The sequence below is a fragment of the Tamandua tetradactyla genome, chromosome 26, assembly GCF_023851605.1.
Source record: "Tamandua tetradactyla isolate mTamTet1 chromosome 26, mTamTet1.pri, whole genome shotgun sequence".
NCBI classification, from domain to species: domain Eukaryota; kingdom Metazoa; phylum Chordata; class Mammalia; order Pilosa; family Myrmecophagidae; genus Tamandua; species Tamandua tetradactyla.
The window spans coordinates 16,682,026-16,695,851 of NC_135352.1; the positions used below are offsets into that span (position 1 = coordinate 16,682,026).

The following is a 13,826-nucleotide window of genomic DNA, read 5'->3' on the forward strand; positions in this document are numbered from 1 at the left end:
GGAACACTGCCGCCAGAAATACCAGTGTGCAAATGTCCACTCGTGTCCTCACACTCAGTTCCTCCAGGTATATACTGGGTAACCGCATTTCAGGATCATATGGCAACCCCACCCCTAGCCTCCTGTGGAACCACCACGCTGCCTTCCAAGGGGCTAGATCTCTCATTTCCCTACCAACAGTGAATAGGCACATCTCTCTCTCTGCATTCTCTCTAGCACTTGTTTCTCTCTCTGTTCATTTTTAAAGTTTTATTCACACATCATACAATCCAGCCTAAATGTATAGACAAGCCTTTGCTACCATACTCTACCTGAAGACATTTCCTTTTCTTCCACACAGAGTCCATACCCCTTTCCCAATTCCTCTGCCTGCTGACATTCAGTTTTGGCATAATGCTAAAGTATATCACAATGTTACTAATGACACTAGACCCTAGCTTACACTGATTGTACTTTTCCCTGTATACTATTTTCAATACCCTGCAATACTGACATTCATTTGTTCTCCCTCATGCAAAAACAATTTTTTTTAATTACGTATTTCATCACCATCATTGTGCACTCTAGGCTTTCCTACATTATACTGACTCAGTCTTTATCCTCTACCTTTCCTTCTGGTTTCACATGTACCCTCAGTGCTTCTCCCTCTATCATACTCACATTCAGCTTCATTCAGTGTGCTTATGTTATTGTGCTACAATCAGGTAGTTTTGTGCTATTCATTTCTGAATTTTTACAAATCAGCCCTGTTATCCAATCTGTGTGAAATTTCTTTCTTACTCTACTGGGGTCTGCTATGCCATAAAATGAAACTGACAAAAATCACCAAAAATGCATTTCTGAAATTCAGTGGCCACTGGTCCTGTGAAAACCAGCCTGATGTCAGGCTGAACTGCTCGCTGAAGTTATTCAGAGTAGGTGTTTGTGGATGGCACTGCTGGACCCCTCAGAGAGGGAGGCCAGTTGGATATGCCCGTGGGTGGTGTGACAGTAAAGACTAATGTGACCCAACAGTATGTGCGGCTTTAGGTTTATTAAAGCAAACAAAGAAAGCTATACCCTCAGCCTGCCCTACCAGCCAGGTCAGTGTGCTTTGCTTTTCTTAGATGGTAGGAAAATACTCCATTTTCAGTAGTTTGGGTCTGGGGTGAAATATTCTCTAGCTCTTTGAAACACTTTAGCATTTCCCATTTTCCAGAGGGCTCCATTTCCTTCTTGGTTTAATAAGCTTTACAGACTGTGTGAACTTTTGATTTCCTACTTTCTTGGAATTATTTTAGTAATGTTTCATATTTATGCATTTTAAAATACTGCAAAAATATGGAGCCTGGCTTATTGTCACTGGAGAAAATGCATCCCACCAACTAGTCCTAAAAATCAGGAAAATCAGGTTCTCTGGGACAGGACATTAAATCCCCATTATCTTGATTAATCATCTCCTGTACTAAATGCTTGAGTAAGCGGAGGACCCTTCACTCAGCTACAGACTAGTCACTCTTCAAGGGCTTCCATCAGGGGTGGTGGATGTTTGTGAGCAACCTTTGAATTTTAAAAAAATGTAGAAAGCTGTTTTTCAATGAGAATACTCAATTCATGAGGCAACAGAAGTTGTTTCCCACTTCTTGGATGCTTTGATTAGTAGTAGTAATATATTGAGGTGTACTGAAAATAAGATAAACGTGTTACTTCTCAGTAAATTACACTGTTGAACATGATGAATCTTTGAAAACCTTGGAAAAAGGTGGAGCATACGGAGAGAGGAATATAATGAACAGTCCTTTGGGGCCAAAAGGCAAGGAACCACTATTGAACTATATCTTTGTCTTAGTGTCATCACCATTGATTGACTTTTTGGTTTAGACTTTCTTGTTACCAAACGTGGATCAAGAACCTTATTAAGGCAGTGCCTGGGCTCTACTGTTGAGTGCCCAGTCTCACTGACAGGAAGGAAAACTAGACGCCAGAGACAAGACAACTGAGCAAATATGCAAAGACTGCTGAGGGACAATCATGCAATCATGGTGGATAGAAAAGCAATACCTGTGAAGATCCATTTGCTGGCAGCAATCTGAGGTATTCTGAATTAACAGGTATTCTACTGGATCTGCTACATCTTCCTCTCTGTTTTGGAGATGTATGTATACTCTTTGCAGCTAAGGAAAAAGGTCATCCAACTCAAGCTCTAGAAATGCAGAAGCTGGGCACTGGCTGGGAGAAATGCAGTTTAAGTTGAGTGGCACTGACTTGAAAATGAGGTCAATGAATTTTAAAAAATATCTACCGTGTGTGTGTGTGTATGTATATATATATATACAGAAATGTTTTTAAGAGAATTATTATAGGTGGAAGAGAGTGACAGGAAATGGGTTGCTTGGATATATTCTTAGGCCTTTAAAATAAAACCTGCCAAGGCCATTTCTCTAGAACTGCACTATCCAATACGATGGCCCAACCACATGTGGCTATTTAAGCTTAAATTTATAAAAATTAAAATGAAACATTCAGCTCCTCAATCATACTAGTCACATTTCCAATGCTCAACAGCCACATCTACTAGCGGCTGCTATATTATTGCAAAGAACGCTTCCATCACTGCAGAAAGTTCCTTTGGACAGTGCTCCTAGAATTCTTGAGTCCTTTTGCAAATATTATATAGCTACCTATTTTCTTTGTCTCCCTACTCCATTAAAATTGTTCATCTATAAAATGGGGCTAAGAAGTTCCCCTTTGAAGGACTGCTATGAAATTCCAATGAGATATTACCCATATGTAAAGCATTCATTCTAGTGCCTACATCAAATCCAGTGTTGAACAAGTCCATTCAGAGTTGGGCAAAGCATATTTGTATTTTTTTTTTGCATGGGCAGGCACTGGGAAATGAATCCAAGTCTCCAGCATCACAGGCAAGAACTGAAATATATCTTTGTCTTAGTGTCATCACCATTGATTGACTTTTTGGTTCAGACTTCCTGTTATCAAATGTGGATCAAGAACCTCATTAAAGCACTATCCGATCTGTATTTTTCAAGTACCTGTAGCCTAAAAAACATTTCATAACAATTTCCTTGAGGATCAGACTATTTTTATGGAACAAATCACTCATCGTGATTGATGACTGCCTCTTTCAGAACCACAAAAATTGTAAGATTTTCCTTTCCAAGATGCTTGGTATTTTAAGAGGAAAAAGAAGGAAGAGAATGAAAATCCCCTATGGGTAGCAGCACTTTTTTAAAAAACAATCCAACGAGATGAAAAATCTCTGCAAAGAGGTGTTTATTCTGTAGGTGTCAACACAGCTTTGGGCCCAGACAGGCAAACCGGTTGTGCTAATGGGAACTGTGTACATACAGTAAGGATAATTACATTGGGCCACAGCTGCCAACATGATTTAGCAAACTCCCTGTCTGCAAAGGACTGATCATTCCCTCCTCAATGAGCCCAAACTCATTGCAACAGTGCAGACCTACCTGAGCATCCCCAGCTACCGGCTCTTTGTGGTCCTTTGTAATTTGCATTCTTTAGGCAAACGGAATTTAAATTCCTTAGGCAAATTTCATCCTGATGAAACACAAAATTGACATGGATGCCATGATCTCATTGTTTAGGATTTCTGCTTTATAACTATTAATGTAGTTAATCACAGGCAGGTGAAGTAAAAGCATTTGGACTAAATCCCACTTGGCTTTCATGAACGCTCTCCTACATTTGAATAGCCCTTATTTTCCAAAGTACCTTCATAAATATCTCAGCAGTACTTCACAATATTCTTGTACAGTGGCAAGAGCATAATGAGGCACTGCAGAGGGAGTCACAGCACCTGAATCCTGGTCAAGTTTAAGAAGCCTTCAACCCATGAAGCCTTGAAAGTTCACAGGTGTTGGAAAGGTTGCATGGGAATCCTCTTGTCTGATTGCTCCATGCTTGCAAATGTGGAGAATCATGTCTTTTTTGGTAAGGGAATCCTTAACTGAACATTCCAAACCATATTTTGATTCGATAGAATTACAAAACTTTTCAGCCATGAAACAAAACTTTTGTCTCACATTTAGCCTGGCCTTATTTCGTTTCTCTGTCATCTTATTAACAGGGTGACAGAACGATTTCATTTCTTTGGGACTCCTGACTACGTGTTTTTTTCACTATGGACTGTCATCTTCCTAGAGTCTTTCCAGATTCTGATGCTGAGACCATAGTGGATTGGCTCTTGCTATAAGAAATCTGGCATCTGGATTAGAAGGTCTGCAAGTGAGCAATGGTCTGGGGTACTCTACCCGAGCTGCAATCTCAGCTCCAGTCCTTGCAGGTCTGAGGACATTAATTCATCATATCCTCAGTGTAAATGTTGAGAATACCTGTTCCTTATGTGTGCACGTGAGGCTTAAACGTGTGTATATATAAAGTGGCCAAAAATGGTATAGACACATGAATATAGCTATAAAATTTGCACACTTTATCTGCCTTGCCTTTCTCTGCACGTACACATCCTTAACTAGCCATGGGAAGCACCAATTTGGAACCAACAGTAACATTTATCTTTCTTAATTTTTCTTTAGATTTTACTTTTCAAAATCTCACTTGTCTCTAACAGTCCTGGAAAACTACTTCTTAAAGAATCGTTTGATTTTGCCAGCATTTTCTAAGTTACTCCAGAAACAAATGTTCAACTGGATGCTTTGGGTGTGACAGTTAGCTTGAGATTTGTTAACCCTGCAAAGCAACTTGTACTAACTACATGGCATTATAAGTTCTATTTTAGTAGTCTTGCTGTAGTTCCAGTTCTGAGCAGTTTGAGGTAAATAATAGTTGAATATTTGGCTACATGAACGGAAAAAAATGGGTGGTAGGTCATAAGCAATCTAGACATAAAGTGGGTGGTGCTGAGCTTTACTCCATTCTGGTAACCTTAGGTAGCCCATTTGTAATTCAACTATTTCATAACTATTCCAACAGAACATTAACTGGCTTTTCAAGTCTAAAACAATTCGATCTTTATTTACAACAGCTCTGAGAAAAAGTCAAATAAAAATGCCTATGGGGTTTGTGTGTGTTTCAAAACATAAAATCTCTTGTAAGATTAACATCATAATGTATGAAATTAGGTTAAAATTCCCATCACAAAGAACTCTTTAACTTAGAATCAGTATCCAGAGTAATCTGTTGTTTCACCTTTGTCAGCTTCAAGTTTAAGGTTCCATTAGGTTTTAACAAGTTCCAATCTCTGCAAACTCATGATGAGGTAAGGGCTGAAGACAGACGGTTTCCCAGGTTCTTTCCTTTCAAATAAAAGCTAACTCAATCATTCAGTTTAGTACATAATAAATTTATTAGGTGCCTATAGGTATAAAACACTGAAAAGCTGCTGTAAGAGATTATATAGGTATGCAGATAAGCCCTGCCCTCAGAGAGCTTACAATCTAGGCAAACAGTCACACACAAAGAAGTTGCGGCAATATTGCTTTCAGTGACTTAAGCAGAATTCTTTAAAATGTTCACATCCTTTGAACATTTCTGTTGTTAAATATGCAAGGAATCCCTTCAACAGGAAAGCCAAACAGTGGGAAAGAGGCCTTTTTATAGAATTAGGTGACCTTGGTTTTGCTTATGAGCATCTTTCTGTGGCTGTTGCTTATTCTTGTAGCTTTCTCAGCATCATTTCCTAACCGGACCTTTGTTTAGAGTCTCCATGCTTCCTGAACCTTCACCAGGGTTTCCTGTTTGTTAGTGAGTGGCTCACTTGCAGTTTGGCCTTGTAATGATTTGCAGTCCAAATTTTCCTTCAGCAAATCTATATTTTTATTTCAGTTGATGCTAGAATGATATGCTTTGGTATTTATGGTTTTAAGGGTGGGAGTGAGATACATTACAAAGGAAAGCAGGCCAGACTTTTCCCTTATTTTAAACATTTAATAGTGCACTTACTGATTATAGTCTGTACAGATATAGAGCTAGTTATAAACCTCTTCCTTTTACTTTTTTTCCCACTTAGACTGTATTCACGTAAAGTGTATTTACAATAGGAAAAAAAAAGCCTTGAGGTACAAAACCCAAAAGAATATATCTGAGGTATAAATACAAGTATATTTTAAATAATAATCTTTATCATGCTTTAGCTATGTTTGAAAGCACAGTGGGCATGTGTACACATTTAACAGAATGATCTATACAACATATAATCTTACAAATCTGAAAGCAATTAAAATTGAATATACAAGCATATCTTCACGAGGAACACTGATAACCAAAATACTCAAATTTTAAAACTCTAACCTGCTCCCCTTCCCCAAATTCTTCAAAGAACCTCTGAAATAACACTGACAATGGTAAATTATGTTATAACAAAATAAAAATCCTTCTTACAACTCTCATTCATACGTTATTCACTTTTGATCCATACAAAATAAATTCATTAATACTGCCTCTTGAAGCAATCTTTACCATTACAGTAAAACCTGTATAAAGACCACCCTTCCAAAATACTGCGCTGATTACTATTTTCCATTAGCACTAAAATATTTTCCATGGGCATCAATAAAAGAAAAGGAAAAGAAATGTAGGAAAAAATAAGTAAAAAACCCAGGGTAAACCCAATTAATAAAGATAGGCAATTTTCAGAAATGATGTTGTTAAATTAAAAAAAAAAAGAAAAAGAAAAAGAACTGTTGTTGGGTTAAATTTACAGGGATTTTCCCTTGGTGATACACTTTCCTCTGTTTAAAGTTTCTGTTATAAACATGAAAATGAAAACAAGTCTAACAGGTAAAAAAGCTCTGATGTTTGATTTGGGAGCAAATGTTAGAGTGTTCAGTTTTCACACCTCAACTTAAAATAAAATGTGCTTTGGAGTCAATGAGGGGAGTCTACACTGGTAATAGCAATGTCGTTTTTCCCCAATCAGGTGTAAAAACAAGCTGCATTTGCAAAGAAAATACAAAAAAATAAAAATAAAAACATGCTGCTTTTGAAATGGGATTTCAGAGCAAATCTACTACCAACACTTTTAAAATAAAGAAGAGCTTGATGGAGAAGAAATATACCTAATAACTCAGGGGAAGGACAAAAAGAAGACGAAGAAAAAAACACAGTGAGTGAACAGGGGTGCTGGGTCCCCTTTCTGGATGAAGCCATGCACGGGGCAGTCAAATATTCCAGGTTAAACCGAACCTGACGCATCAGTATCCTTCTTGTGAATGTCTCAGTGTGCCAGACACTGCATCCCACCTTACACATCTATGCCATTCAACCAGCAACAACACACACTCACACATTCCTCTGTGCAAACCTCTCCTTGCTCGTCTCAGTGAGAAAACATGTCAAAGAGTACCAACTCTTCCAGTGGATACGCCAGTCCCTCAACACACTGCAAATAAAATGACATAGGTACACATATACCAATACCACGAGAGAATGAAGTATCTTCATTATCTTTCATAACGTATTTAGACTTTTGCTTCTCAGAAGCAATTCAAATAAGAATACAAATACTTTTTTTTTTTTTTGCACAGTCTTATACATTCCAGTCAAGGCCTATAATGTAGACCTTAAACAAACAGGAAGCAGCTTTAAAAATGTATCAAATCTCTACTCTTAATTCCTACAGTCCAACTTGTAGTTTCCTTTGTTTCAGAAACAGACCCACTTGTCTAAGAACTGGCAAGTGTTCTAGAAACAAACACCCGGGTGATGGATGCGGTTGTTTTGCTTCAGTCATCACCTGGATCTGTTGTCTTTGGTCTCAGTGTTCTGATTGCTGAAAGAGTCTCGGATCTTTACAACCTCAGCTGCACACAAATGTCCAAAAGATTTTGTATACCACTCTGGCATGTGGCCTCTGTAGAGAAAGAAATAAGCAGCTGAATTATTCGGTTGCAAAGTGCTGAAATAAGCTGAAGGGAATTCTGAATACCTGTCTATTTCCTGAGCAGCAAAATGTGTAAGTAAAGACAACTCTTATTATTTCAAAGCAATCTCCCGGCACATCCATTAGACATTTGGGGCCAGAGGTTTCTTAAGAAGCAACAAAATAGGTACAGATATAGAGTGAAACTGTTCAGGGAAAGCTTTGGCATATATAACAACTCATGTCATATATCATGTATGAGAGAGCATATGGATTTGAAGAAGTACTGAGATGCGAAGGTTTCAAGTGAAAATTTATTTAGCATGATAGCACTTTGGAAAAAGAGTTTGCAGCACTTCATTTCTTTGTCTGTACCACTTGCTACATTTCACTAATTTTCTGATATGAATATGTATTCACATTACTATACGGCAGCAGGTAGAGGCCTAACTAATTAAAAAAAGCGTATGTATCACATCATTCAAACACCTTAGAGTTTAAAATGAGAAACACCTCGCTAGTTCAAATGCATAAAAATTTAAATTCATAGCTGAATCACCATACCTGGAGTTCTTTACCACCACATTTTCTATAGGGTTGAAGTTAGAAGTGGTACCCAAAAGAGCAAGAAATACTAAGATATTGCTTTATAAACACCAGTCTTCATGAAGCAACCAAGATTCGATGATGGACTTGTTTTAATTAAAGCCACTCTGAATTTTCTTCACAACCCTCACGCCCATGTCACAAAATCAGCATTAGAACATACCTTAAATCAGCTCTGCACATGTAGGTGAGTTTGGACTTTCCTGACCCGCAGGGTTCAATGAGATACCTCGACAGGAGTATGTTAACCCTCACACCTACTACAGGTGCCCGGTCGTGATCCACGGAGGTGAGTAAAAGGGCGCATGCTCCCTTGGGTAAATTAGTTCTCCAAGTTCTATAGAGATAAAACCAGAGAGGAACAAAATGGGATTTCCTGGAAGTTTAACATGTGGCCTGACTAGCAGAGGAAGCAGGTAAGGGGCCAGGCCTTGAGGCCATGCAGTGTGACCCTGGGAAAATGGCACCTTTCTGAACTGCTGCTCGAGGGCCTTAAATGTGTATGTAACTCTGCGCAGAGCCGCTTGCAGAGCCACTTCCAATGCTCAGACCGTCACTGCATTGAAAGAGAACTGATAGGAAGTGTGACCAACCAACAATTTTTATATTTAATAAATGTATCAGGCACTCAGACATCCAAACCAGCACTGCCTTGCTTGAAAAGCTCTGCATTTATGCTGATGTTACATTTCCTCAAAGATTTCTGGAATTCCTCTTGCAGTGATGTCTCCAGAGAATTCATGAATTATATATAAATCAGTCCTCACCACATCTCACTTGGGACCCAAATGTTATTTCCTGGCTTATTCACTGCTAGACGGGGATCCAAATGACTATAAGCTGTTTCTAACAAGAAAATCTTTCCTAAAAGGGGCAAAAATCTGCTACCAATGAGCTTATTCATTTGAATGTGTCTCTCTTTCTGAGGTCGGTTCTAAGAGTTCAAACCATTTCCAGAGATGGAGGCACTGTAGGAATAACCTTGCATTTCCCCTTACTTGGAAGGGATCCACCCTTTTCTGGAGGTTTATATTCTGCTTTGAATACTTTTACCATTTAGTGAGATTTAGTTACATATAGGCTCGGTTCTGATATTTGGTCATCCTTGTTCAATAACCAATTTGGAAGCTCTTACCTCAAAACAACATAATCCCGGGCAGGATGGGGTGCCATACTGTTTTGGACATACTGGTAAATTTCGGTTTGGCTGTCCAGAATTTCAATGACTTTTGAATCCAACAAGTCCACATCCCAGAGGTGCTGCTCTTTAAGGAGACGTTTTAAGACATCCTCAGGCATCGCAGGGACCTCGATCGTTGACTTCCAAAGCCTTAGAGGAGGGCCTTCACTCACCTGGGAAAAGGAGGCATTTTTCATTGGTAAGACCATTCATAACCACCTAAACTTTGAAGGTTCATTGTCAGCTGGACACATGAACATATGTTTAGAGGTCAGTAATTATTTGTGGCCTTAATAGGCTGCTGTCCCTGAGTATTTCAAGAGGAGTCTCGAATAGAAACAAAACAGCTGGTGTTACCTAAGCAAAAAGGGCTCTCCAACTGTCTCTCTGAGATCCATGTCAGGGTCAACGTAAAAAAGTGATATCATTTATTACACAGTCATCCACACTGCTCTCAACTTTATTTACTTTCGAGGTAGTGGACAGAGTATCAACAAATACTTTCTAAGGACTTATCATCCTAAGCCACACAAGGCGCCATCACGGGGTTTTCCATGTCCACACCTGCCGCCAAGCGCTACCTATTCGCTAAAAGGCCAAGAGTGACTGAAAACGGGGAAGTGGGCAAGGAGGATTCTGACCAAATTATGGGAAAATTTAAGCATGTCATAAAAAGCCCTCAAGTGCAATACCCCAGTGAAAAATTTCAGGAAATTCTGGTATGATTCTGAGGAAACAAAGGATTTCATGAGAAATAGTTTGAAATCTTCCATTTAGTGTTAGCTGAAGTTCGTCTTCATCTGACCGGCTTCTGTCTTCCTTGGGGAATCTAAATCGTCTGGCCAGCTCGCGCTGTAAGGAAGGATCTTGTGTCAGCTCCCCGGACAGCATTATTGGCAAAGGGTATTGACTCTGACAAGCCCACGTTCTAACCACCGGAACCCAAGCAGCTGACAACAGGGCGAGGGACTTACCTTCTTATAGGACAGCTCTGCCTGTTCAGAAGTGGAGTAGTTGACCCAGCCTTTAAACTTCTCTTTAACCTCTTTAAACAGGCCGTCCACACAGTCCTGGAGGAAGTGGTGATAGCTGGCCGACTCGTCATGACTCAGGCGCCCCAATGCTTCCAGAGTGAGGGGCTTCAGCTCTTGTTCGGTATAGGAATTTCGACATCGGCTCATTTCCTCAGGTACCTGTGAAGAACAGGAGGAAAAAAAAAAAGTCAGCCCACCTGTAATATTCTCAATGCACATGAATGGGCTGGAACCTTAAGAAGGCAGTGCAGGCAGCATAATCCCTAACAAAACCAAGGGAGAGTACTGTTACACAAGGGACACAAAGGCTTGTGTGTGTCCCTACTGACTTCATATGGTATTGTGAAGATACAATCAGATCACTCTGTAAAGGTATTTGAAGGAGTTATTCTAGCATAAGGAATTAAACGTGCTCTGCAAACTGGCAATGAGAGGTCATGACTGAAATAGGGCTTATAGGGATCAAGGCAGGTTTCTTGGATACCAGAATTTTAGTTTTAGATAATTTGTTGTTTTTGCAGTAAAGGAGAATGGAGACAGGCAATTTCATTTCATGTATAATTCTAATTAGTTTTTACACTGTGATGTATATCGAGATACATGTTTCCACTTCAAAATATATAATCCTCAGCTGCCAAAAAGATCTTTTCGTAAGACGTGAACAAGTAACGAGCCTAAGATTCTGTCCCTATTCACACTGTCCTCTTAACAAAGGAGCCAACCTTCCCAGCTCCTTACCTGGAAAAGCTTCTTGCATTCGGCGATCATGTGGGCCAGCCCTTGAGTAGCAGCTAGGTTTTCATTTAAATCTTTCTGATCGGGTTTTCCCAAACTTTGTTTTCTTTGCATCACCCTAGGTAGAGGAGGAATAAGGGGATGGAAAGAGTCAAATATCCATATCTTTTAAATCCAGGCAACCCAAAGGAGAGAGAAAAAACATTTCACTGCAGCCTAGATGCTGGGGTAAGCAGTTCAAGAGGACTTGACTTTGGTCACCAGGGTTTCTCCGACTTCTTTTTTATACGTAAGACACGAAATATATTAAAGAGACTCTTTTCAATGAAATCCAGGTCTTTCAAAACATGACCCAGGTTTCTATTTTAAATAGGGCATCTTGTAGGCTCTGAGTGTGCGGAGGGAAGAAAGGCAGCTTCTGGCGGGATATGTGGGTGGAAGTCACTGCAAGTTGGGGTAAATAGTGCCACTATTCTTCTCTGTTTAAATAAACAGAATCTCCCCCCAAAGGTGAGGGATAAACTTATTGTTTCCAGTTTTTTTTTTAATCTTATCTGATCTCTTCCATTCATCCCCAGTTCTCTATCCCATTAAAGTTGGAATGTGCCAGTAAACTATTAGAACCTGTTAGAAAAAGGATACTTAAGCACTGGTATGGTTTTTAGAAGCGAAGCTGACTTCACCTGGCCCCACTAGACCTCAGGCTCTAGCCAAGAATGATTTTGCAAGTTCCTTTGGGGCTGATGAATAAGATCAGCTGGATGGACTAAGTATGTGGGGGTCAAGTTTAGACTTCAGGATAAGGTGTTTACATGAAAGAGTTAATAGGAAGGGGCTCAAATGGACCCTGCCAGCCATTTCTCCCTATCCCACAAGGGCAAGGAACTTACTTAACTAACCTTGCCCTAAGCTTCATTTTCTTCATATGCAGAAGAATTTCCAACAGTTTTTTCCAGTATTTTCCATCTTTGCATCCTGCAGTTGTGAGGATTAAATAGGGACTGTAGCAGGGCCGGGTTGCCCTGTGCTGGGACAAGTGCTCACTAAGTACCAGCCTTCGTTGTTTTTCAGATTCCTTTACCTTTTCCATGGCCACCTCCCATCCCCTAGACACTGACATGTACCCTCAGTTCTGGAAGCACAGCTGTACTGGCCATGCTGTGGCCTTATTATAAAACAGTGAACTTACGGCCATTCCAGTTTGTTAGGACAGTAAATTCGCATGACTCTGCAGGCAGAAAGTACGAGGGCATTATCAGACCTGCCTCAGAGAGCGTCAGAATAAACACATGTCATCCTCAGGTGCAAATCCAAATCTCTCTCTCTACCTGGTTGTGCGTGGATAGCTCCGCCCCCACCCCCGGGCTGAGAAGAAAGGAGGGTGAGGTGTGCAACAGGAACAGGTGTGTCAGCTGGGAAATGAGGGTGGTCTAATTCCCTCGTGCCTCTTCAGGTAAGAACTCAAGAAAAACAAAGCGACAACCCCAAAAGGTAACGTGGACCGCCTTGGTCAGGGGAGCAGGGCATCCCCTGGCGTGCGCACCTCGTTTACTTCCGTACCTTGGAGAAGAATTCTCTCTCTTCAGGGTGTTGAGGTGGAAGAGGGAAGGCGCTAAGCAGACAGCTAGGTTGGTCGGAGTCATCTGGTTTTCTTTTACCGCTGCTGTGACATCGCTCAGGAAATAAAGAAGCGTCTGTAGCACCTCCCGGTTCTCGTCAGGCAGGAGCATAATGGCGGCCTTGATTGCCTGGAGACGCTGGTCCTTGGGCACATCTGCACAATACGAGCATTTCCCCCATCAGCTCGGTAATTTTCCATGTACATTGCAAGGAAACATCCCAAAGCAAATAGCAGCTTCGAATCCCCCAGCCAAACCGAACGAGTACTTGCAGAAAGTGCACTAGAGGTTAATACGGAAGAAATTATGGATTGCCACCAGTATCACCACCCTCAAGTATTTCCTGCCTGCAGAGGAGGTTAAGATTTTTTAAACACCCACAATGCCAAGAGACTCCTCAATCCACCTCAGAGCTCAAATCCAAGACTAATGCCTGTTCTTTTAGTTTACAGGATGGTTCTCTTTTCAGCGCTTTTTAATCATCTCCAGTTTACCATTCTCAATTGCTGGAAACATTATAAACTTCTAACTTTGCTTAGTTTCAGTGAAAAGTCTTATGCAAGAACTGTACCAGAGGACAAGAACTGAGGTCTCTTACTACCCAATGTTCAGTATCTCTGGGGAGTTTCATAATTTTAACTGAGAGGCTCACTTTTAAAAGGGAGCAAAACTGGGTCACTAAAATACTCAATTTAAACAACAGAGACATTTAACCAATATTTTAAGGTTGAGAAAGCATACTGAGAGGCTACTGTGAAAACATATGCTTGAGAAATACATCCGTAAAATAGGGAGAGAAAATGGGGGTTAACTTT

The 13,826-nt window shown here is 40.2% G+C and overlaps 1 protein-coding gene across 8 annotated transcripts in view; it reads right to left on the reverse strand.

Moving 5' to 3' along the window:
* Positions 1–5,299: 5,299 nt before the first annotated feature.
* The window catches only part of DLC1 (DLC1 Rho GTPase activating protein), a 456,370-nt gene continuing 447,843 nt past the window's right edge, over positions 5,300–13,826 (reverse strand). For 7 of the 8 annotated variants that reach the window (XM_077144218.1, XM_077144217.1, XM_077144220.1 and 4 more), the window contains 6 exons: positions 12,953–13,166; positions 11,396–11,510; positions 10,598–10,816; positions 9,579–9,796; positions 8,607–8,780; positions 5,300–7,828 (listed from right to left, as the gene is read on the reverse strand). In XM_077144218.1, the coding sequence (XP_077000333.1) occupies positions 7,708–7,828; positions 8,607–8,780; positions 9,579–9,796; positions 10,598–10,816; positions 11,396–11,510; positions 12,953–13,166 (1,061 nt within the window). In that variant the 3' untranslated portion in view covers positions 5,300–7,707. The other variant, XM_077144219.1, reaches the window with a different exon arrangement.